Source organism: Cryptomeria japonica, chromosome 2 (genome assembly GCF_030272615.1).
Source record: "Cryptomeria japonica chromosome 2, Sugi_1.0, whole genome shotgun sequence".
NCBI classification, from domain to species: Eukaryota; Viridiplantae; Streptophyta; class Pinopsida; order Cupressales; family Cupressaceae; genus Cryptomeria; species Cryptomeria japonica.
This window is the reverse complement of record NC_081406.1, coordinates 122,328,731-122,355,406: the sequence shown is the minus strand read 5'-3', so window position 1 is coordinate 122,355,406 and position 26,676 is coordinate 122,328,731. Positions and strand designations below refer to the sequence as shown.

At 37.8% G+C, this 26,676-nt stretch overlaps 1 protein-coding gene across 2 annotated transcripts; it reads right to left on the bottom strand.

Moving 5' to 3' along the window:
• Positions 1 to 278: 278 nt before the first annotated feature.
• Positions 279 to 2,641, bottom strand: LOC131873599 (rust resistance kinase Lr10-like). Of its 2 annotated transcripts, none has more exons than XM_059216446.1 (3): positions 1,777 to 2,641; positions 1,633 to 1,659; positions 279 to 1,538 (listed from the first exon to the last, which is right to left on the bottom strand). In XM_059216446.1, the coding sequence occupies exons 1-3, from the start codon at positions 2,519 to 2,521 to the stop codon at positions 397 to 399; spliced, it is 1,914 nt and encodes a 637-aa protein (XP_059072429.1). In that variant the 5' UTR covers positions 2,522 to 2,641; the 3' UTR covers positions 279 to 396. The 2 variants fall into 2 exon arrangements, with proteins under 2 accessions (XP_059072429.1, XP_059072428.1); XM_059216445.1 differs by having other exon boundaries at positions 1,633 to 1,665; positions 1,777 to 2,640.
• Between the last annotated feature and the right edge of the window lie 24,035 nt (positions 2,642 to 26,676).

Sequence of the window (26,676 nt, the reverse complement as noted above, 5' to 3'; positions counted from 1 at the left end):
TATTTCAGATTTTTTTCCTAACTAAACCAGCAACAGTCAAAATGATTGAAAAATTCTAAAGGTGCTCTTATATTAACTATCCAAGAGGGCATGTAACCCTAATATAATCTGTTTATTTTTGGCATTGAGGGGTGCCCATTCATATAAATTTTGTTTCAATATCATGTTTTTAGACTACTCTGTTTTTCAAACACTATTTTTTTTCAAAATGTTCTGTTTTTTCTTTAAAACAATTTTTACAATCTTTGAACATAAAATAGAAATACATCAAATTTCTATTAATCCTTCTTCATCCTTTCATGTTGCTGCATATACAATCTTTTCTCTACTTTTTTTACTATATTTTAACAATCATTACAGAGACTTCTAAAGTCAATGCATGACTGAAGGGCAGTTCTACACCGTGGAAGAAAATTCTTCACTAGAAAATGGTAAAACTGCTTGAGACGCAGGGGCCGAGTTGAAAGGCGGGGGAGGATTAGTTACATCATCACCATTTCCTTCCAACATTTGGACCACTCTGCTCATGCTTGGTCGATCTCTGGAGTTGTACTGAATGCACCATAGTCCTACTTTGGCCAGTCTCCTCGCCTTTTCTTCATCTTCCCATTTTATTTCTTCGTTTCCTCTTCCTCTCAACATCATCTCCAGCTGCCCATTCTGCATCAATTTGAATACCCACTCTGGAAGATACAATTGACTGGATCGGTTTGCTTGTAATTCAATATTCTTCCTTCCTCCAACAATCTCCAATAATACCATTCCAAAACTGTAAACGTCTGATTTGTCCATAACAGGTCCCAAATTTCTATTCCACACCTCTGGAGCAGCATATCCTGGCGTTCCTCTTGCGGCTGTCATTGATATATGGTCCTCTTTCTTCCCACAGAGTTTAGCCAGACCAAAATCAGCTACTTTTGGTGTGAAATCTTCATCCAGTAATATGTTGTGGGGTTTAATATCAAAATGAATTATACGCCGCGGACAATCTTGGTGTAGATATGCAATTCCGCGGGCAGTACCCAAAGCAATTGAATAAAGCTCTTCTCCGTTTAGAATTCTTCCTTTCTTTTCTCCGACAAATATGAACTTCTCCAGAGACCCATTCACTATGTACTCATATATGAGCGCGCTTCTAAATCCATCAAAACAATATCCCATCAGGCGAACCAGATGAACATGATGGATCCTTCCAATGGTTGCAACTTCATTCATAAACTGAGTTTCAATGTGTCTTGACTGATCCAGAATTTTGACAGCAACCAAATTGCCACGGGGAAGTTTTCCTTTATAAACCACACCGAAACCTCCTTCCCCCAATTTATCAGCGAAGTTGTTGGTGATCTTCTTCAGCTGAGAAAAAGAATATCTGGTGGGCATTTCATGAGCATAATCATCAAGGAATTGCTCCACTTTCGTAAGAGAAGGTTCCATGGCCATGCGAAGCTGGAGCTCCTTAGCGGCCGATGATCTCTTGCGACAAAAAACGACAATCAGTATCGCAGCTACGAATAAAACACCGCCTCCAATGGCCGCTCCTGAAATCAGATAGAGGGTTTTGGATCTCAGACGTATAATTGATACTGACATCAGTGAGATATGAAGATTTAGGTTAGAGATAACGGCACTCACCTAGAATAACGGGAGTCTTGGAATTACCTGCAACTAAGAAATCAAGGCGATTATTAAGAATGAGTAAATTTAACATCTCTACATTTAGAGTTTGCATATTATCTCCTATAATTCGATATAAAGAAACTGGATTAGAAGCCTTACCACTGGAGCATTGTGAATAGGACATAGCATCGCAGTAGCAGAAAGATGAGCTTATGAGATGAGTGCAGTTTCTGTGATCTGTCTCGCAATGCTGACAATCTTCGCTTGCAGACCATTCCATGGTGATCCCTTGGTCAATCATCTGAGTCAGGAGATATTTTCCCGATGCCCACTCTGTTCTATTCATTGTAATCCTGAAGTCTGATGTACAATACTGACTCAAGTCTAAAGGACTGCCAGTAAAGTATTGACGTCCATTACACGTTGAATTGCTCAATCCTGGAATCGCACCATACCCATCACCAGTATTGCAGGTTTTCCATAGTGTCAAATTTGTGTATCCTTCTACAATATGGAAATGTTCAGCACTCCAGAACTGATCATAGACACTCTCTGATAAATCGCAATCATCTTGCTCAAATTGCTTGTATAATATCGTCATGCTAGGGTAAGTATTTGGGGAGTAACTGTGGGGCTCCAGTATGTAGTAGTAGTAGCCCCCGATATTAATTAGAGGCATCTTGGTTGCATTATCACACTCCAGCTGAAGCTTAGGGTCACCGCAGCCGGTGCCCAACTTTCCAAATGGAAAATCCAGACTGTAATTCCCACAGCTGAAAACCCCACACGCTTCATTACAGTGAAAGGCCAAGCATGATAATGAAATTGCGACAAAGAAGAGGAATCGGCTTGAACGCAGAGCATGGGGTTGGAGAAGAGTGAGAACCGTCTGAAGTGCTTCCATATTGATGCTGTAGAACTGAAAGGAGGAACAAGGCAAAATGAGAAGCAGGGGAAACAATAAAACGAAGGTTAATACAAAAAAATGTCGGTTGAAGACTAAAGAAAGGGGTAGGAGAAACTGTTGCTCTTTGGTACTTTTGTCCTCGATGACAAGAAAGTAAAAAAAAAGAAGATGTTGTGTTGGTTAAGTTACATATTTTTTAAGCATGTGGGTCAGTTTAGTGACACGGACATATTGACTTGGCTGACGTGTTATGTGTTTAAAACATCTTCTTTCGAGCCATGCTGGTGACACGGATAAATGAATAGCTCTGACTTTGCATTAATTTTAATGACATCTTTGGTTTAATATGTCTACGGTCTAAAGGGCATATTCCTCAGGATACTCCTTGTATCGGACAAGTTAAAAGTTTCTTTTGGAAGATGTTTTTGTGTTTCATTTGGTTTTTGAACCTGCTTGGAGTCCGTCAAACCCTAACGCCATGAGAGTCGCAGCGCCGCTGGAGCTACAGAGCTCGAATCAGTTTGTTCAGTTACAGAGAATGAAGCAAACAATGATTTTAATCGAGAGATTAACGGTTGACTGGTTAGTTTGTTTGATTAGTTTGCGTTTAACAGGTATGTTTCTTGAATCACATGATTTAAAAGATTCAGATTTTTTGTTCGAAAGAGTTTTTTTTCAGTTATGCAAAATGAAAATAAGGAAATGTTCATGCATTATTTTTGTTTTTCATGACTGGGAAATAAAACATCTTCAGTTTCTTCTCTTTCGGTTGCACAGTTAAAAACGGTTATTTGATTTTTCAGTTTTCAAATCCTGTACGAGGGTTATTCGAAAAGAAATTGTGGTGTTTTGTTTGGGTATAAAACAGTTTGTTTTCAGAACAGTCAAGGAGAGGAAAAACAGAGAAATACAGTGAGAAGAGTGTGAACAAAGTGATAAGCATTTAAAAAGTGTCGTAGTTTACCAGAGATAGCCGAGGGGTTTCTTGAGAATCAATACTCTGTTTTTTGTTACAGAGTATATGAGGCTTTATTGATTTGAAACTATATTGTACAGAGTATATGAGGCTTTATTCATTTGAAACTATATTGTTCAGAGATTGGATAGTGTTGATTTTATCCTTGAAGAATATTGTTGCAAAATTTTTCATATGTACAGACTGGTAAAATATTCTCGCTCCAATCCCTGATGGTTTTGTGACTGCAAGATTTAATTGCATGCATAAAATCACCAGTGGCTGTAGCTCGAGTTGAAATATTCATTGATAAGAAGAGGGGTTGGTGCTCCTTGAGGCCTTGTGGTTTCTAAAACTTGTGAACTGAGTTGGTGCTCTTTTTGAATTAATATAAGGGATCGTCCGAGTGGTTTTTCTACCCCAAGAGGGTTTTCCACTCATGAAAAATATGGTGTTATGTGCATTGTCGTGTTTCATTCTGTTTTACTAGTTTATGCTCTGATACATCATATTTTAGCTCTCTTTATTTCATACTCTGTTTTGTTGGGTTTATGTAATGCAATATTTGAAGTACTCATTTAGATGTTTCAAGTTTGTGTAAAAATTTAATACCATTTTTTAAAGGTCTGAATCAAGTGTTTTAGTTGGTTCAATGGTATATTTCATGCTTCATTAATGTATTTCATCAAGGTGTTAAGTCTCAGTCATTTGTACATACTGTGAATTAAAATTGTCAGGTTCATAAAAGTATAACTTTTTAAAAATTTGTCACACTCTGATTCACCCCCCCCTCTCAGAGTGTTTCCACTTCCAACAGAAACTGCGTAGAAAGAGAGAACAGAGACGACAGCAAAGGGGATGATACTCCGCAGTGAAGAACGCTAATTTGACCTCTTTTTACTTGTAAATCTCAACTAGTTCGATCAAAGTAAGTGGAGTTTGGTCGCTACTGAAGGCAGGCGCAATGTGCTCCAAGTAAAGACGCGGATTTGGTAGAGGTTAATTTCTTGACTCTTTCTGCGATGACGTATCGAACACGCCAAATCACGTTGAACTTTTTTAAGGTTGAAGATTATATATAAATACTAAACATTTGCGAAATTGTCTTGAAAATACATTTGACAGCTAACAACTTATTATAGAAAGAGTTATAAATCAATACAAGTTGTTGCATTGGATTTGACATCATTTGAGATGTTGGAAAGAGTAATATAAAATCTCTGATCAAAATTTATAGTAGGTTTTTCTTCTTGTCATATGATGTTTTCTAAATTTTTAATAAGAGAAGTAAGATTCAGATACAAAATATGTTCCGTTTCAAATGTAGTGAGAAATTGATTGCATGAGGTAAAAGAGTGCAGAAGAAAAAATTAATAGCGATTCTTTACTTTTCTATCTAATGGCCTAACAAAAATATTCATTCACATGTGTTTATTATCAAGCTCTTATTTTTCATAAATTCTCAAAATACTCCAACATGTGTATCCCTTTCACGATGATTATTCCCATAGAACCTTGACATCAATTTGTAGATTGAAGATCTCATTGTTTGTCTTTCATAATTGTCTTATGAAATGTGAAGTTGCATGTAAATAGGATCAAATAGGACAACATGTTGTTTTTCTGTAACAACATGATGTCTTTTATATTGTATAGCCTTGACTCTTTCTTCAAATTCCCTTTCAACCTCAAAAAAGAATACCCACCTTCAACTTCTTTTTAAGTATGGATGCTTGTATGTTTGAATGCAATTTTTTCTCTTGTGCTAAGCAACCAGTAGCAATCGCTTTGATGTAGTGTTCTCATATGTATGAAAATCGGATCCTAGGCCTATGAATGCAAAATAAGATCTCAAATCTCCATAGCATAGAATTGGAACACAAATGGGCCTAACTTCAATATGAAAAGGAGAGCTAGACACTTGAATTTTGTTCCTTGTTGCAATATAGGTTTTATATCGTGAAGTCTGTGTGAATGAACTAGGCTAAATGATATAAGAATGATGAATTTCAATAATAACAATTAATTAAAAAATAGAAAAATAATATAGTAGGCCAGATTTGAAAATAAGGTACAAAGAGGAAATAATACCTAAAATTTGGAGTCAAAAGTGTTAAACATCATGTAGGTTTGTCTCCCAAAAATATAGCCAAAAAGCATTGGACATAGTTGGAGGGCATCCTAATCCTAGTGTTTTTACCTATTCAAAATCTGGTACTAATTGTCTTTGTCTATCCTACACTCCTATAACCTCCTCTACTATTGGATTTGAACATGTAGACATGAAAAAAAAAATGGTTGTGTTGTATAAGATCTTGCCTAAGTAAAATCCCACGTTGATTTTCACATCTGCACAAAAAAAGTTATGATGGATGAAAAAGAGAGCTTATCCTCAAAAAGGATAGAGGCTAAATGATAATCAAAATGATAAAATGAAATAATATTACCTTGAGAATGGAAATGAAGGTGATGTAATATTCTTTAGACAAGACCTCCAAGTGTTGATGTAATAACATGATAAACATAAATCATAGACATGAAATTGAATACTTGGATGTAGAGTATTGTAACTTGCCACTCATGGGGGCTTCACTTAGTGAACATGATTTATATCACGTGCATTCATGGCATACTAAAGAATCTCCCTATTTTCAAAAAATATTATTCTAGAATCTTTTTTTTCCACCCCCTCCCAATACACAACTTGAATTAAAAGCCCCCTATTTTCACCAAATATTGCATTTTTCATAGCTCGAATTAAAACCCCTTATTTTCACCAATAGGCAATATATTACACCCTCATTTTTGGGATATTAAACCCCCCAATATGAACGCATGTGATATGATATTGCCCAGCCAATGACACCCCCGTGTTGCTACTTAATGTCAAATACCTAGATCTAAAATCTTTGAATGTTCTTTGGATCAATTATGATTGTAACTTAACCTTATGAATGCTATAAAATGTGCTTTATATAGGGTTCACAAGGTATTTTTGAGTTTAGGATGACATAAAATAGTCAAGCTTAAAAAAATAGACCGAAATTCAAATTATGAAGGCTAACACTAACAAAGGTTGTAATTTTAGGGAATTTTGGTAGGATTGGATTGTTAGGAACCTTGGTCCCACCAAAATAAGATCACCAAAAGGGAGTCACAAGTTTCAAAGTTTCTGATGTTAGATTTGGCCCTAATATAAGTACTTGGCAACAATTGAATTGTCACAGGGGCTTCATTTAGTGAACCTAGGTTATATCACATGCGTTCATGGCATACTAAAGAATCCCCCTATTTTTTTTAAAAAATATTTCCCTAAACTCCTTTTTTGTTATCCCCTCCTAATACATAGCTCAAATTAAAACCCCCCTATTTTAACAAGATATTGTATTTTTTCACAGCTTGAATTAAAAGCCCCCTATTTTCACCAGATAGGAAATATATTTTTTTCACTTTTTTGGTTATTAAACTCCCCAATATGAATGCACGTGATATGATATTGCTTAGCCAGTGAATCCCTCTTGTGAATTGTGCTCCATTAACAATTAAAATATGGGGTAGGATAAGGCCCAAATAGGCTTAAAATAATCTTAAAGAGGCACATTAAAGTAGGGGACGGAATAAAGTATGAAATTATAAAGAGACAAAATTTACTACACTGCGTATAGCCCCCACTTTAGCAAGAGTATGAGATTACGCTCATATTCGTTGTAACTTAGAGATAGAGAACAATTAGGAACAACACATACAAGATATAGCATGGCACCACATTGAGGAATGTGCAAGCCCCAAAGATTGAGATCCTATCAATCCACACAAAATATTGAAATTATGATACATATGTACAAAGAAAACAATTGAATAAAAACAAAATGTTCCAAGTCAACTAGGTGGAGAGATCTCAATCCAAAGATTTCCTGAACCATTAATATCATTCTTAGAATGTTATTGCAAAATCATGAATGGACTTCTAGAAAGAGGCAAGAGAGTACATCAATTTCTGATGAGAAAAGGGTTTTATGTTCCAACAAATAGAAAGTTTTGTTATGCAAGGGTTCCATAGAGATGTCATGAATTCTACAAGCTAACAATTTGTTTCATGTTGGGTGAATCATGTAGTACAATAAAAAAATCACACTAGAAAGGCATGTTACACTAGGAGATCAATGCCTAAGAAAGTGTAAAAAAAAATAATTACAACTTGCTAGCCATGCTATACTTGTTGAACCACTGATCAAGAGAGTGTGTGTTCTTATAAGAAAATAGGAAAATGAGTGTGTATTTCTATAGGAACAAAGAAAAAGCTAATAACTAATACAAAAATTGATAACAAAAATTCATGAGGCATTATGGAACACTATACCACCAATTTGGGGGTATGTCAATGAACACAACAAGCAAAAATGAGGCCTCATACGCACTCTTTAAGATGTCAACATATTTTTATATTGATATCTTCAGGAAGATAAAGATCCGTATAAAGGATAAACACCTTCTTGACCCTAAGGATATATTCTTTTAAAAAATGCATGTATTGCAAGCTAGGAAAAAAATTCTTATAGGGGATGTAAATCTTCAAGGAAGGAAGAGATCACAGTAAAGGAATTATCTTGTAACAAGGTTAAAAGGATCCTCATCAAGAATAAGGATAAAGGGACTCTTGTCTAAGGATACCTACCTCCACAAAAGGAAGACGGATGTTAAACAAGGATGCACACAATTCTCAAAAGAAGATTTTCTTAAGAAATGATACATACCTTGAAACAACTTGTCCATGCCCCTAGAGTGTGGGAAAAGACAACCACACTAGAAACTATTATGTTGCTTACCCTAGGAAAATAATGGTTGAATGTGAGATTGTACCATAATGAATGACAATGAGCCCACATATAGAGCTACAAATGTTGTTGGACTTGTGTGAATATTGTTGTTATTGATGTCAAACTAGTTATCCAGTATGGACCAGACACTGTATGTAGTATGTTGAGGACAGTTCACTTATCCAATTTGGTTAGGATAAGTTATGCACAAATCATAATTATTAGGTTTGATTTGGATATTCTATGCAATTGGTATTTGTAATTTTTGTTATGAGCAAGTGTTGTATGTCTTGGTATTTCTATGATCTAATGGAGTGGTTTCCGGATGATCCCCATCCCTGGAATCCTATGTTGAGGTTACACTAGTTCTGATATTAGTTATGTGTTCCAATATCAACTATTTTGGTCATGCTTTTTATTAATAATGTTTATGGTGAAAATGGATAACAATAATAACGATATTGAAAGGCTAAATGAATTAAACCACAAAACCCTAGCCTAACAACAACAAAGATCCACCATAACATATGAAGATTACTTAAGACAATGCAAATCAAATGAAATCACAAAGATTATACCATCACATGTCCAATAGGGTTTGGATCTCCATTCTTCCTATCTCCATTGATCTTGCTTGATATATTTGCTCTCAAATTTTATGTGCACAAGAGCTCAACAAAGAACGGAATGTGGTTGCAAGTAGGATCACATATGCCAAGTAGTCAATTGATCAAGTAATTAGAATGATTGATTAGGGTTTGATAATGAGGGAGGCATCTCCTTATATAGAAGACACTATATGAAATGGAGGGATAAGATTGAGAGGTGTAAAAGGAGGTCAGCTATGATTAGAGGGTAGGTAAAAGAAATAATAAAATAATGAAAGGGGTAGGTAGTGTATGAATTAAGAGATGAATGACATGTGTCATGGGTAGAAAAAGATAATTAATTAATTAAATAAATAAAGATTTATTTAATTAATAGAAGAAGTGGGATCAATTAAATAAATAAAATATTTATTTAATTTAGAAAAAGGAAAATTTAAATAAATAAATGTATTTATTTAAATGAGAAATAAGGCTAGAAGAGGATAAATGAAGTAATTAAATAAATGAAGATTTATTTAATTAATAGAAGAATTAAGCTTAGATAATTAAATAAATAAATATTTATTTAATTAGATTGGACAATTTTGGGTGTCTACATTTTGCCCCTCTTTGAGACAATGTGGCTTGTCGCGTTGTTTTAGAGAAGATAATATAAACTGATACAGAGTTGCCAAAAGATGGGAGTGATATGCCCTCTCGAGAGATTGGATGAAAATGTCTGAAAAGATTGCAGACAATCTCTTGATAAGAAAGAGAGGCTAGAATGGACTGACCGGATAAAGTGACAGAGTCATAGGATAATGAAGATTGACTTGGGAAACGAGGGCTAGGGCAGTCTATAAGATAGACCACGAGGGAAATACATCCTCATTGTCATCTACACATCCAAGAGATCATAGTGCAGAGCAAGAATAGAGTAGCAGCAGTTAGCAACGATGGCCTTTGTTCACAGATTCGACCGCATTCGCTGATTCCAGAGGCTAGCAGAGGCAGGAGAGCCGGTAAGTACCATAAAACCTCCTCGTACTTTGATGCATTTATTGTTGTCATTAATGCATGCTAGGTAGAGTAATAAATGCGCTTAGAATAAGGTCCAAAAAATGTCAAAAACATCCAGGCGCATCTGCATTGGTGCCAGATGTGTTTATGCTCGATAGGCTCGTCTGTGTTTGTGCCAGGCACATCTGTGATGGAAAACACGTCTGTGTCAAATGCGGTGGCGTTTGTGCTGTGTAGGTGCATCTATGCCAAAAAGGCACATCTATGTTGCCCAGGCGCATCTGTGTAGAGCATAGGCACGTTTGTGTGTTTCAGGTGCGTCTCTGTAAAACAGGCGCGTTTATGCAGTCTTCAAGCGCGTTTATGTCAGGAAAGCGTGTTTGTGTCCAAAAAATTTGAATTTGTGTCTTCTAGGTCAAATCGGCAGTTCTATGATGAACATACGTTGTCGATTGGATAAGCTGCTAAGAGGATACACTCAAGAAGGTCCTCTAGGGAAGACTAGAATTGCAAATAGGGCTAGGATTGACAATTCTATGATAGAACATACGTTGCCAATTGGGAAACTTCTGAAGAGGATTCACTCAAGTAGAGGCCCTAGGATAGGATAGATCAAGGCACTTTGTGATGAACAGTGAGTACCAAGAGATAGTACTTTGTGATGAACAGGGAGTACTAAAATATGAGTAGCACTTTGTGATGAATAGTGAGTGCAAATGTGAGCAGCACTTTGTGATGAAGAGGGAGTGCATAACACGTAGTACTTTATGGAGTACCACTAGGATAAATAACAACACTTTGTGATGAACAGTGAGTGTCACTAGGATAGATAGCCATATGCACTTAGATAAAAAGTATCATTTTGTGATGAACATTGAATGCCACGATGACTGACATGATTGATTTGCTTGACTGCAGGAGTATTTGCCTATGTTGGAGTCACGGGAGAGATTCCCATCGACACAGAGATTGCGACCTGAGCTGACCTTCGAGGACCGAGGGGCTATTGAGGCTATGGGTCTGAGACATATTCTGTATGTGCTTGAGTTTCGGGTGAACATGGGATTGCTGACTGCACTAGCGGAGAGGTGGCACTCCGAGACTTGCACCTTTCATTTACCGATGGGGGAGATGACAGTCACCCTCGAGGATGTATACAGGATTCTACAGATACCAATCGATGGGGAGTTGATTCCCTATGATCGAGATGGAGACAGGGAGGCCCTGAGACAAGTGTTCCAGGACCCAAGACTGGAGATGAGGGCAAGGCATGTGGCTTGGGACACCATGACAACTACAGGATTAGCGCTGCCAGCAGTGATAGGAGGAGCGATCAGTGGGTTCTTATGTCTTGATAGAGCGACATGAGGGTTGGCTATGGGTTGGGGAGGTGCATTGGAGACACTGGTAACATAGCACACCAAATATGCCTAGGGACCGTGTGTGCTAGCACACCTGTATTACGAGCTGAATCAGTTTGTGTACCACGAGTCAGTGGGATTGGGCTGCGGGGTCACATTGTTACAGGTGTGGGCCTATGAGCATCTGCCAGTGACGAGACCGACACATTTCAGGGGCAGAGGTCACAGATGCAATTTTGTACACTTATACGACATGATCACTTCGCAGCCATGGATTGGCAGGTTAGAGCACTGGCAGCGGGTGATTGATGACATTGATATGGTTATATGGAGGCCATACCTGAGATGTGAGCAGTGGGAGGATGATGCAATAGAGCTACCATACACCTTCTGAAGTAGGTATCTGATTGGGCAGATGCTCTATGTATTGGAGAGGTAGTTAGTGGATAGGTTGGACAGGCAGTTCGGTAGGATCCAGTAGATGCCACGGGGTTCAGGCATGTATGCATGGACTGTAAGGGATCAGGTGCAGTTTGGGCCCTTATTATCATATGATCAGGCTGTTACACAACTAGTGGAGATGATGCCCTTACCCTGGGACATTTTGCTAGAGATCGAGGATGCCGGCATGGATGCCGAGTACACAACATACTGGGCCGAGCATCCATTCCCACGCCTAACGGATCCAGGAGAGCTACTAGAAGGAGATGGTTGTGGGGATGGTGATGATGATGGAGATGATGGGGGTAGAGGCCGACGGAGGAGGAGGGGGGCAGTTGGAGAGAGGAAGGTGGCACCGTGGAGGGAGGGTGGAGAGGACAGGCAAGCTCGAGTGGTGAGGGGTCACAGTGGATTACTGCTACAGGTGCCAGCAACATAGGGTCCCAAACAGGTGCAGGTACAGGGATAGGTATAGGGATAGATATAGGGACAGGCACTAGTACAGGCATAGGCATAGGGGCAGGCACCCGTACAGGGGCAGCCATAGGTAGAGCCACAAGGGGCTGAGGCAGAGGAAAATGAGTTGACTAAGTTGAGGGAGATCTGCTAGGGATAGGCAGATGAGATCCAGGACCTGGAGAGGGAGAGGGATAGGCTCATGAGGTGGCTTAGAGATACTGAGCGGGAGCAGGATTAGGCCATTCAGCACTACATAGAGGCTGAGACAACACTGAGGGCTGGGAGGCAGGTGACAGAGGACACAGGGCCTGGATATGCCTACGTCCTGTGGGCAGGGGAGGAGATTGCCTACTGGCGGGATCTCTATTATGGTGTAGTGCCAGTTGATCAGCGGGCGAGGAGCTTCCATAGACCATCGCGGACAGCAAGAACTATGGGAGGGAGCCAAAGGAGACAAGCATCTAGTGGTGGGGTTATGGGTCCTCCACCACCACTAGATAGAGGGGATAGGAGGGATGATCCTGGGGTGGGTCCTTCGGGGGCTCAAATTCCGTCAAGGCCAGGAAGCTCCGAAGGAGGGAGTTCATCATAGCCGTAGAGGGCTCCCTATGTATCAATATTGTATCATTTTTGTATTATGATGTAGACACCTTCGGGTGATTGTAGCCATATGTATTTTGACATCATTGTATAATGACACTTTATATATATATATGAGATGATTCTTCAAATGCTTATATGTGATAATGCAGGTGCAACTACATGAAATGCAAATGTTTTTGGTGTGTCATTATACTCAGTCATGTGATAGCAAGTGACGCAGACTCGAGAAGGATGATGGAAGTCAATCAAGAAAGGGGGATGAAAGATAGAAGATATGGAAGTGAAAGAGCTTCTTGTGTGTTATCATCATTGAGCTTTATTATGGCAAAATAGGTTATGACAATCAAGGCATATGTTCGACCCAAAAAGTCATTGTACCTATTTGCATGGAGATAAGACAATCCCAAACAAAGAATGCCCCAGTTCATACTAGACTCATAGTGTCCTCATATCCTTGGACAAGTCATAGCATTACTAAGAGACAATTCACAGACAGTAAATAAAAATAGGTGACGATACCCCATCCTCACCTTTCTAGTCAAAGACATCCTAGAGATAGAATCTCTAGTCAAAGACATCCCGGAAAAGATAAAAGACATGTCACCAAAAGATAAAACCAAAAGAAAACCAAGACTCGACACCAACATCCACTGTAGTCTTCAAGTTTAGTGTCTCTTGTCACTTGTATAAGTCTTATTTGATTGTGGTCACAATGTTTACTTTCACAAAAAAGATAAATAGCACTGAACCATATGTTGTCTAAGTCTGTTGAAAGATTGGATTTGTTGAAGCCCATTGTTGCTGCTATGTCTCATCTGAAACTAACTAAATCCATGAAACTGATACTTTATTGCAGAGAACATGTAACTTTATTGCAGATATGTGATGCATATGCTGCTTTATTGTGGATTGTGTGCAGATAGACTCAAGGAAGCTGGAAGAAACTGTACTCCTTGAAACATGCGATGCTCTCAGTTCCACACCCATCACTAGATGTAGGATTTTGCCTTAGCCACAGATAGGATCTAATTTATTAGGAATGGAAAGGGGTGAAAAGGGTGGTTTATTATGAATGGCTAACCAATCTTGGGTAGATCAATAACAAGTCGTGATGGGAATGGGTAAGTTTATTATGAATGAATAGGTTGTGAGTATGTGCAAAGTGAAAGGATGAAAGTGAATCCTGAAGGAGGGAGGAGAAATGTCTCTACGCATGGCGCTGGTGACCCAGTTTTCACCATGGTACTTGCCCAGGGCGCCACCAAAGTGGTTTTCACCGTTGGATGAAATTATTTCTCTTTACTTTTTCCGATTTTTCAATGTTTTTTTTGTGTCACAAGGCACCTGGTTGCCAGGTTTTCACCAAGTAACGATTTTTTTGTTTTATAATTTGTTTTTGTATTTGTGAAATTTTTGTATTTTTTTGTATTTTTTGAATTTTTTGATTTTTTTGTATTTTTTGAATTAGGATATTCCAAAGAGCTATGTGTAGAACCTGTGAAGGTGCATGTTGTTGATAGGATCCTCCAAAGGTTCACCTTCTATAGTTGAGAGCTGATATGCCCCAGATCCATATGCTGCTGTAATGATGTAAGGACCAAGCCAGTTTGGTTCGAACTTGCCCTTCTTCTTTTTGTCTTGCTGATTTTTATGATTTTCTCTGAGAACCAAATTACCTACCTCAAATGTGCGAGGCTTGACCTTGTGATTGTAACTGCATTGTTCCTTGAGCGAATGATATGTAGCTTGAGTGATTGTCTTCCTTGATGAAGGAACTGAGATAGAATTACTAGTGTGTGGACTACACAGGCTCTATTGCGTGTCACCTGAAGAAGTTTGGGCATCCCTGATAACAAAGTCCTTCAAGGAAGCTCCATTAAAGGTCCATGATGTATTGCCAGAAGGAAAAGGATGTGTGGAACAAGTAGATGAGTGATGAAGGCTTATGATTGCGAAAAGAAGTGAAAGTAGGATAGCATGATGGAGACTTAGGATCAACAAGTATGCTTTTTGATTTAAAATTTTAGAACTTTTGCCCCCAATTATTTTGATATTAGGGGAGATCAACTCTTGCTCTTTTTCTTTCATAGAATTTTTATCCTTGACTTTGATTTTTGTGGAGTCCAGTAAGTGTTGCTTTATTGAGAAGGTATTTCAATGGATCGATTCTTGCAACCAACTTAGTCTTATGAGTGAGCATGTAATGTCATAATTTCTGCGAAGCAAAGACCACGGCGAGACATGCATGCTCAATTGGTGTGTAGTTTAGCTCATATCCCACCAATGTGCAACTGATATAGTATACTACTTTTTCTTTGCCCTTAGCAATTTGTTGTGCTAAGAGTGCCCCCAGTGTTGTTGGAGTAGCTGATATGTATAGTAAGAGAGGCTGATCTGGAACTGGTGGCATCAAAACTAGTGGATTCAAAAGATAATCTTTGATTGTCTGGAAAGCCTGTTGACAGTTATCATCCCATTTGAATTTGATGTTTTTATGTAGCAAGTGCTAAAAAGGATTACACTTATCTGCAAGTTGTGCTATGAATCTTCATATGGACTAGAGTCTGCCTTGTAAAGATCGAAGTTGACTGATATTTCTTGGTGGTTGCATCTCTAGGATGGCCTTGACTTTTGCTGGATCAGCTTCGATTCCTCTTTTGGATACAATGAATCCTAGGAGCTTCCCGGAGGTTACTCCAAAAACACATTTCTTGGGGTTTAATCTTACTTTGTATTTTTCCAATCAATCAAAGATGACTGAAAGTATGTCCAAATGTGTATTTCTATCTATTGATTTGCCCAAGAGGTCATCGACATAATCTTCCACGGTTACGTGCATGAGATCATGAAAGATAGTAGTCATGGCTCTTTGATATGTAGCACCTGCATTTTTTAGCCCGAAGGGCATGACATTCTAGTAGAAAGTTCCCCAAGGACAAGTGAATGATGTTTTGTGTTGATCCTCAGGTGCAATCCTTATTTGATTATAACTAGAGAATCCATCCATCAACGATAACATTTCATGACCTGCTATGAGATCAACGATCAAGTCAATATTTGGTAATGGGAAGTCATCCTTTGGACAAGCTTTGTTGATGTCTTTGAAATCTGTACATATTCTGATGTTGTGATCTAGTTTACTGATAGGCACTAAGTTGGAGATCCATTCAGGATAATCAATTGGGCGTATGAATCCGACATCCAATAATTTCTCAAGTTCTGCTTTGACTAGTAATGCCACCTGTGGATGCATCTTTCTTAATTTCTGTTTCATTGGTTTTGCCCCTGGTTTAACTATCAAATGATGCATTACCAAATTTGGATCTAATCCAGGCATATCAGCGTATGACCATGCAAAGTTGATTTGTCGTTCTTTGGAGAAACTTATGAATTTTGACCTTTCTGACTCCGTCAACGATTGAGCTAGGAATATGTTGTGTGGAACCTCTTCTATACCAATGTTTGTTTTGATAGTCTCTTCCACCAACATGGATGAATTTTCCTCATATGATACTGGGAGAATGTCAAGCCTTCCATCTTCGGGTGTCTTAGAGAGGTTTTCGCCCTCAGATACGTCCTTTCTTTTTACTTTTTTGGGGTCAGACAACGCCACAATGTGGTTTTCGCCATAAGACCCTTGGTTTGTTCTTATTTTCACATTTTTGTGACTGGAAGGTCCGACGCCCTCACCAAAATATGCCATGCTATTGAGTTCTATAGTGTATCTTGCTTTATGGTCCCCAGGGGGAAGATCATCTCGTATGCCAAGATAGTCAATAAAAGCTTCATCATTTTGGAATGTGTCAAACTGTGTAGGTCCATCATGATCCTAGTCAATGAGTTGGTGGTGAACAAGGGGAAGGCCTTTAATGTCTTCAAAGTTAGCGGGGCTAAGAGTGAAGATGCAGTTATATTTGAGTATGTCAAGGTAATTATCGAGGTCATCAATGGCACTCTCCTCATCAGTATCAATCGTGAACGAATCCAAATTATCATCACTAGTAGCGCATTCTAGGACAAGTGTTCTCATCCTATTTGATTTCAACCTAGGACCTTGAGACAAGGATTGTGTGGAATCCTCATGGGTTGTTTCCTGACCAACTTTGAATCTTTTATAAAATTCCTCTTCTTCTATGGGTTCATCTAGCTCTCTGAATGTTTTGGTGAGCTCGTAGTCACTGGAGGATTTATCTGAACCCCATTCCCATTTGTTGGAATCTATGGAATAGCAACCCTCTTGTTGAATTTTGGCAGCTTTGATTTGTAAGGCTTCTTCTATCCTTTTAGTGTGGACCTTGGAAGTCAGGAAACCAAGTCCCTTCAAGCATTCCTTTTTGAATGCCAATTCAGGTTGTAAAGGTTCAATGATGCCTTCCTTTCGTAACCCAAGAGGGCTTTTTCCATCATACCTGAATTTTTGTAGGATCTTGAAACCTTTGCCATATTTCTCACATGGTAGACTGATGTGATCTTGTGTATCATCTTCAAGATCTTTGTAAAGCATTTTGTATAAGTCTTCCTCTTCCAGTTCACCCCATCTTTGAAAGGTAGTAGGGTCCCATTTGAGTACAATGATGGATACTTGCTTGTTAGGATGTGGTCTTCCATATTCTTTTGGTGAACTCATGACTTGTTGTAAGTACATGGTCTGATTTAAAGTGTATTCCCCCATGCCCTTGTCTTGAAACTTGCCTTTAAGCTCACCTTGTTTTGATGTTGAAGGTTTTAATGACTCAGGATCAATGTATGTCAAAGAAGGAATAGCTTCGCGATTACTGAGAATGATGGTCTCAATTTTTTATCTCAGGTTATTGCAATATATGGACGAATTAGGATCACCGTTAACTGTTACCTCCACTCCATTGTGAGGAAACTTAATGCATTGGTGATATGTAGATGGGACTGCCCTCATTTCATGAATCCAAGGACGTCCTAGCAATATGTTATAAGTGAGATCTAGATCTAGGACTTGACAAACCACATCCTTCGTAACTGGCCCAACTCTAAGAGGTAAGGTGATTGTGCCTTTGGATGAATGTTCTTCATCATCATATGCCTTGATGGTGATTTGATTTGTAGAATTCACAGCTTTATCAAAATATCCCAATTGTTTAATTGTGCTCAATGTACAAATGTTTAGACCTGCTCCTCCATCTATCAGGACTCGTTTTATTTGATGTTTGTGTATGAAGGCTTCAATGTGTAGTGGTGCATTATGTGGCTGACTTATGGAGGCGTCATTGGCTTCTGTGAATGTAAGGGAATGTGGAATGGAAAGGTATCCCACCATGGCTTGAAACTGGTCTATGTTCAGATTAGTAGGAATAGTAGTGTCTCTCAAGATTTTGTCAAGAATAGCTTTATGTGCGAGGGATATGCGTAAGAGCTCAAGGATGGAGATCAGCGCGGGTGTCTTCCCTAATTGTTCTACAAGGTCATACTCGGGTTTGGTTGATGAGGAAGTGGTGTTTTTAGCTAGAGCACCTTGAAAAGTGAATTTACCTCAACAGGTTGTAACATGACATTCAGAGGTAGGTTTGGAAGAAGATCCAACACCTTTTAGGACAATCTTGGGTCTTCAGGTAGAATTCTCAAGGTTTTTGTCCTTGATGATAATGGTAGAGACATAATTGTCCATCGAAATGTGATTGATAGTTGAATCATAGTTATAGGCTGCTCTGGTATAGTTGGTTTGATCCTCTGTGGCTTTAGCTTTTCCCTTGTCATGCTTTGGGAATGGTTCCTTAAACATCTCATGTTCTTGATTGGATGAGTGTCCGTCAATCTCAATGTCACCTCTATCAATGAGATCTTGTATGATGTTCTTTAGTCAATGACAATTTCCTATCTTATGACCCTTTCTCTTATGAAATTCACAATACTCATCATCATTCCACCAATTTGGTTTAACCTTTGGTTCATATGGAGGAAAATCTGGAACTGTGATTACCTTGTTTGCCACTAGCTTCTTGAAGACTGACTCAAGTGGTTCTCCCAATGGAGTGTACTTCCTTCATGATTTAGAATTTGTTTGAGTATTCACTTGATTGTTTGTAGACCTTGATCCGGAAAAAATAAATTTGGGTCGCACTGTGTTGGCATCAACAACATCATCATTGATTGTGTTCTTGTTTCTATTCCAAAATCTTGGCTTGTCCTTTCTTTTAAAGTCATCTTTGTTTTCCTTGAATATCTTAATGACTCCTTGTTCAATTAGGACCTTCTCTATTGCTAAGCCTTTTTCAATGATGTCCTTGAAGGTGGACAAACAAGCTTTTCTTAGATCATAGCCAATGTCTTTGTTAATGTTTTGGGTGAACATCTCTACCATTTGTTTTTGTGGAATTTCACAAGAGCATCTGCTAGCTAGATTTCTCCATCTTTGTAAAAATGATGCAAAAGACTCTCCCTCTTTTTGCTTGGTGTTGCACAAAGTAGTGACTGATATGTCTGTCTCTATGTTGTAGGAGAAATGTTGGATAAATGCCTTTGCTAGGTCACCCCATGACTTAATGCCAGGTGGAAGTTGGGAGAACCATTCCATAGCTTGATCACCTAAGCTTTGTGGGAATAATCTCATCAAATATGTCTCTTCTGCTGCTATCTCAATGCAAACTGTGAAAAACTGTCTTATGTGTGCCTTAGGATCCCCTTTTCCTCTATACTTATCAAACTTAGGTGTCACAAAGTGTGTAAGAAATGGAGGCATTGGAATGCTCTTGTCAAATGGATAAGGACATATGTCTCTCATTGTGTATGTTGGCTTTGGTGTATTTATGTCCTCCATTTTCTTTTGTAAGTCCCTGATTTGTTGCTCCAAATTGCTCTTAGGTGGAGATTGACTTCTTGGACCATACCCCATGCTTGAGGCACCAATTGGAGGAGAAGCATGTTGCATATATGGATGATATTGATCATACACATGTTCATATGGAGGAGGTCTATAGTGATGCTGTGTATATGGACCACTTGGTATAGATTCATGTTGAGGAACGAAATATCTATTTTGTCCATGTATACCATACTCTACAGGCATGTCATATTCTAATGTGTTGCCCCCAAATTTGACACGGGGTTTCCTTGTGTCCAAATTTTGAGCATGCCTTTGAATATTCAATTGCTTTGGTGGTTGATCCTTAGCATTGGTATGTGATTGAGCATATCTTTCTACATAAGACTTCCATAATGGTCTGCGAAGGTGAGTATCATATGCTTGACCATGTGTGTATGGGACCTCTGGTTTTTGAAACAAAGATGATGGTGATTCAGGTACCATATGTGGTCCTCTATTTCCTCCACTATTAGGCCTCCTTTGATCCATGTTGGACTGAGTTTGTTGCAAAAGTCGATTTTCCATTATTTGCGACATGTCAAAATCATGAGGTATCTTGACTCCACTTTGTGCCATCATTTGTAAGAAGTATTGTCTATCTCTCCTCATTATTTCCTCAATCAATCGATTGAAGTGGGGGTCCATAATGGATTCTTCCACATCTACTGAATGTATGGAAAAGTTGTCCATATCATCATTGTGTGTATCATTGTTGTTTGTAGTGTCCATGTTCTCAACATTTGGAATGTTTCTATAGGCATCCATGTCAGGTAATGTGTTATGATCAGTATTGAAAAAAACATCATTGTCATACTCATAAACACTCATGTTTGCAGACTCTTGAGCCTCTTTAGTTTCTCTCCTATATTTTTGAAGACGGGTTTCAACCATGAACTAGGTATTGACTAAGATGTGTGAGACTAAATGAAAATGGAAAAAGTATGGAAGACCAAGAGTTGGATGGGATGTAAATGAATCTGAAGTGTACTTGCAATGTCCAAAGTGTAAGACCAAGTATGTATGTAGTAGAGTAGGTGTGACTTCCAAAGAGAGGATAGTTTCTCTTGATGAGGTAAGTTGACCTTGACTCTAAGTAAGACCAAGTGAGACCCAAAGGTGATAGACCTTGATGAGGGACCACTTAGCAAAGTGTTGTTGTATGTAGTGTGTTGACAAAGAATGATGAGGACAAGCAAGTGACCTTTTGACTCAAGTTTAGACAAATGTGAATGTAATGTGAGATGTGAAGCAATAATGGACTGTGTGAGACCCAAAGACAGGTTGAATGCTAAATGAAACCTTGAGAAATAACCTAGGAAGCTCAAGAATTTTGAAACTGACTATGTTTGTTTGCTGGACTATAACAGTTTTTTGTTTTCTTTTTTCAATTCTGATCATAGATGCACCTGTATACTTCATAGACGCGATTTCCTAACACAGATGTGGCTCTGTTCAACACAGACGTGTTTTTGAGATATTTGTGCAAATTGCAATGTTGATTCTGGAAACACAGACGCATTTCTGCCCTTCATAGATGCAGTTATACAACACAGACACTATTATGTCAGACACAAATGCATTTCTTCAAAATTTGTGCAATTTTTTCCAATCTGTGAAGTCATTTTGTTGTGACCAAATCTGATTGTTTGACTATTTTTTGTAACAAGAGGACATAGTGTTGATGAAGACCCAATGTTTGTAAGTGTCTAGACTCCAAAATGACTCCAATAAAAAGTGTGTTGTTTGATGTAAAAATGTTTTGCATACACTTGAAGACACAAAAGACACAATGTTTTTCTATTTGGTTTTTGAATGTTCTGAATGTTTGAAATAAGTCAAGCACAATTCTTATGGCTGGCCAAGACAATAGTTGTTGATCCCACATGGGGTTTTACCCCCGAGGCTACGCTATTCAAAGCGGATACTTAGATGCTTGACCTCACTGGCTCCACCCTCGGCACTCACTTCTCAAGTCAGCCAAGCATCAGTCCCCATGAAAACTCCCCGTGGTGAACTTTGTATCTCTACTAAGAACCATATGTGTGTGGGCTGCTACTAGAGGTCTAACCTCCTGTCTCAACAACTAGAAGGATTTGGGCTTCTAAAACAAAAAGGTGCTAGTAAGGGCATCTGCTCATGTGGCAATACATGCGGAACTTTCAGCTCTGTAAATAAAGAAGGCTCCCAACTGGTAGGGGTTATGCCCTACAACTGATCAAATAAATTTGATCAAACGGGTTTATGGGGAGACATAGTGTCAGTATGAACTAATCAACACACGTTATCCATAGTTTTCACCATGAATACAGTTGTTTATAGTGAGGTGGGTTTTTCTCGCTACCACTTGGGTCGTTCTCTTCTCACTAGTAGTCCTAATGACCACACGGGAAGACAGGCCCTCTAAAGATTAAACAAAAAGAGCCTATTGCTGAAGACACAAAAGATAATGATTCAATTTTAGTGCACCAATTGAAGTGTTTGCTAGTTTATTGAAAACAAAGCACACAATAAAAATCCAAAAAACCTTTGCTAAGGACCTACACCAAAGAGTTGTTAGTAGTTTGGATTGTTTCAAATAATCATCCCTTCCTGCAGGCACACAAGTTAGGTAAATTTTAAATCCAAAAGACTTTGTGAAAATAGGGGCCTTCAACAAAAATAATTTTGCTTTCAAGACAAGCTGCACCAATTTCATTAGCTAGATCTGAAAATGTTAGCTCAAAATAAACCAGATCTGAAACCTTAAATGAAAAACCCAAAACCAAATCAATAAACCCAGAAAAAAATTGATACTAATGCACACAGACGCGGTTACCTTCGACACAGATGTGACTTCCTAACACAGACGCGGTTCTGTGAGACACAGACGCTGCTTCAGAACCTAGACATGACTTTTGGACACAGACGCGTCTAAAAACACCACAGACACGACTGAGGAACACAAACGTGGTTTCTGGAATCTGCAAAATAAAATACTGTCGATAACATAGATGCGGTTCCAGATGTCACAGACATGCCAGAAAATAAAAAACGCAATCCGAAAGTATGCAGACACGAAAATATCAAAATGTTATCGAAAATGTCAGATCTGCAACTTCAAAACACAAAATCTGCAACAAGAATGTTAAATGCAAAAAGGGACAAGAGTCCCACCGGACGTGCCAAAATGTTTATGGTGAAAATAGATAAGAATAATAATGATATTGAAAGGCTAAATGAATTAAACCACAAAACCCTAGCCTAACAACAACAAAGATCCACCATAACATATGAAGATTACTTAAGACAATGCAAATCAAATGAAATCACAAAGATTATACCATCACATGTCCAATAGGGTTTGGATCTCCATTCTTCCTATCTCCATTGATCTTGCTTGATATATTTGCTCTCAGATTTTATGTGCACAAGAGCTCAACAAAGAACGGAATGTGGTTGCAAGTAGGATCGCATATGCCAAGTAGTCAATTGATCAAGTAATTAGAATGATTGATTAGGGTTTGATAATGAAGGAGGCATCTCCTTATATAGAAGACACTATATGAAATGGAGGGATAAGATTGAGAGGTGTAAAAGGAGGTCAGCTATGATTAGAGGGTAGGTAAAAGAAATAATAAAATAATGAAAGGGGTAGGTAGTGTATGAATTAAGAGATGAATGACATGTGTCATGGGTAGAAAAAGCTAATGAATTAATTAAATAAATAAAGATTTATTTAATTAATAGAAGAAGTGGGATCAATTAAATAAATAAAATATTTATTTAATTTAGAAAAAGGAAAATTTAAATAAATAAATGTATTTATTTAAATGAGAAATAAGGCTACAAGAGGATAAATGAATTAATTAAATAAATAAAGATTTATTTAATTAATAGAAGAATTAAGCTTAGATAATTAAATAAATAAAATATTTATTTAATTAGACTAGACAATTTTAGGTGTCTACAAATAAAAAACAGGTTTTAAGGGACCCGAAACCCAGTTACATACGAAAGATATTCAGGAAAGAAACAAAATACAATAGCTACTAAAGACCAGCAAAAAAACAGCAACAGAGGAAAGGACAACAAGAGGCCAGTAAGAAATTGGCCCCAAGTCCAGCATAAAAATAAATTTAGAAATTCTTAATGGTTTCTTTTGCACTTTGGACCAAGAGCATCATTGCCTTGGCCACTTCCCTCAAGTCGGTATTTTCTTGAGCAATCTAACTTTCTTTCATCTTCATATCCTTCTTCGCCATAGTCTGCCTGGTTTTGCACCTAGGGGTCTGGTGGCTTAGGCTAGAAGTAGGAGCATCTTCAATAACTACCAGGTTCTTCTCCTGGTTTTTTTTTCTAGATGATTCACCAGCATATTCATATTCTGGGAGGAGACTTTAAGAACCTAGAGGCTGTGGTCCATAAGGCTTTTCAAGGCTTTCTCATTTCTAGCCATCCGGGCATTGACATTGTCCTTATCCTCCTCCACTATTTTGGTCATGTTAGTTGTTGAGGTACTCTTGGTATGTGTGGAATCTATATTTTAGATATTGGAGATGTTATGCGTATAATTGGTTAGTATCTATGGGCCTGGATGACCTTGTCCCATTCCAATAATCATGGTATATGCATCAATGAATGGTTATCTAAAAGGAAGGGCGTTGATATCTTGTGGAGGCTGACTTAGTCAAGGTGTTATTGGACAATGTGTTGAGCTAGGTTGACACATTATTCACATGTATATGTCCTCTAGTATATATATGTAGAAGCATGTGATGTGTGTGTGTGTGTGTATGTGTGTGTGTGTGTGAGAGAGAGAGAGAGAGAGAAGAATATATAGAAAAAAAGTAGAGTGTGAAGTGTGCAATGTGAAGAAAAGGTAGTTGGTGCAAAGTCAAATTATAGTTAGTGTTGTAGTGTTATAGTAGTCTTTCACCAGCCTTGCTGCAGGACAATTATACAAAGATCTTTTACCGGACCTGCTGTAAAGTTTGTGGTTTGTGATCTGAGCTTAATCTTGGAATTGATCTCATGCATTTGGAGATGCAATTCTCTTTAGTTCAACCCTTTCTATTGCATTGAGAATTCTGGCACTTAGCCATCTTTTGTATCTTTGTAGTGAGCAGTATGATAGTGAGTTGTTTTTTGTCATCTGGTAGTGAGCCATTTCACAGTGAGTCACCCTTTTCTAAAACATCATATAGCTAGTTATATTCTCTTGAGAGTTAACACTGTCCATGGTTTTTCCCATTTGGGTTTTCCATTTATAAATTCTAGTGTTCCTTTTGTGGCTATATTTTTCATGTTTTTTGTTTCATATGTGTTAAGCATAGTTGATGAAGTTTGATATTTGGTTAGAAAGTTTAAGGTCGGTAAAAAATTTAATATTTGTGGGAATATTGATTCACCACCCATCTCAATATTATGGTCCCTTCAACCAATCCAACAATTGGTACCAGAGCTTTGGTCCATTGTTTGAAAGCTTAACCACTTGAGGGAGATCTATGTTTGTTGAATCATTGCACCTATGTGCATGACTGGAGAACTTTAGTTGGATGAAGACATGAAGATAACTCTCAAGGATTTTGAAAGTGCTTAATTAGAGAATGAGGAACTAAAAGAAAATGTGAAGGTAGTAAATGAATGTGTGCAGAAGTTGAGAGAGAAAATTCAAAAATTCAAACTAAGGCAACGTTAACAATTAGTTAAAGTAGGTGAATGAGACTATTAAAGATCTGATGCAAAATATTGAGGAGAAATACAAGATAGATCAATCCCTAAATAAAACAATCAAGATAAAGACTAAGAAATGTGAAAAGCTAGAGAAAGAAGTAAAGAATCTAAAGACGAAAAATAAAGTCCTTGATAGTAGAAAGCTCATGCAAGTCCTTGATAGTAAAAATCTCATTTAGACAAGACCAAACTTATATTTCAACTTAGTATGTGTTCAGATCATAATGATATAGGAAAATAAGTCAAACCTAAATATGAGAAGAAATCAAAAGATGTAGGAAAGACTTGAAATTAGAATCCTAATGCAAGAAGACCACTGATTTGACAACCTAATGCGCAAAGGTACCCATCTTTTAAAGGTTATTGTTTCCAATGCAATAAACTTGGACATAAGGTTGCAAACTATAGAAGCATTCATTATTATAACTATAAGAGATTTTGTCATTAGGAAAATCATTGTAAAAACCATGCTATGAATCGGAATCAGAATCTAGTTGAAATAAGATGAATTATAGATTTCATGGATATTTTTATACTTGCAATGGCTATGGTCATCAGGCTAATCAATCTAGATATATATCTCACCCAGTAAAAAGGGTGATTGATTGTTTCAAGTGAAAGTAGTTCAAACATTACTCTAATCAATGTAGAAATAGAAATATGGACAACCTATTTGAGAAAAGTGTGATGAAGAATGATGAATCAAAGAAGGAAAATTTGGTCTAAAGAAAGAAGGAAGTAAAGGAAGGAAGAAATCCTAATGTGTCAGAATCCAATGTAGGCACCTCTTCCTCTAGGAACTAAGCATAATATTTTGGCTCAGGGGGGGTTTTCACTCTCCCTTGTCTGAGTGGATCATGTTGTTGATCTAGCATGGATGTGTTTTGGAGGCTATCTAGTAATCAAAGAACTTTTGCTAACTTCATTAATAAGATGATTTTTCTAGAAAAACCCTAAACAAAAGTCTTTTTTTTCAAAAAGTTAAGTGTCAACCTTTTGAATTCATTCTTTCATTGTCAATCACTTGTGCATAAGAATATTGTGAATAGTAGAGATAGTAGAGCAAGAAAACAATGTGAGAAATCATGGAAAGCAAAATGATTGTTGGAGAATCTAGTAGTGAGAAATTTTAGGTTTTAGACAAAGTGTTCCTAGATATATTTAACCTAGAGAAGATAAAAAATGTTGAAGCTAGTTTGAGTGATGTTGAGTTGCAAAGGGTTAAGGAATTCGAGAGAAAAGGTCTGAATTTATGAACATAATTTCCTTGGTTTGATAATGTGGAAGTTGGCAGAGTGATCCTGAGTCATGTGTGGGATGATAGCATTGTGTTGGATAAACCCTATCTAAACACAAAGGAGATTA

Bases quoted from the DNA above. Each gene is read 5' to 3' on its own strand.
- LOC131873599 (XM_059216445.1), bottom strand. From the start codon at position 2,521: ATGGAAGCACTTCAGACGGTTCTCACTCTTCTCCAACCCCATGCTCTG. The intron at 1,666-1,776 runs GTAAGGCTTCTA...TTGATTTCTTAG, and splicing joins CTATTCACAATGCTCCAGTG to TTGCAGGTAATTCCAAGACT. The intron at 1,539-1,632 runs GTGAGTGCCGTT...ATCTGATTTCAG, and splicing joins CAAGACTCCCGTTATTCTAG to GAGCGGCCATTGGAGGCGGT.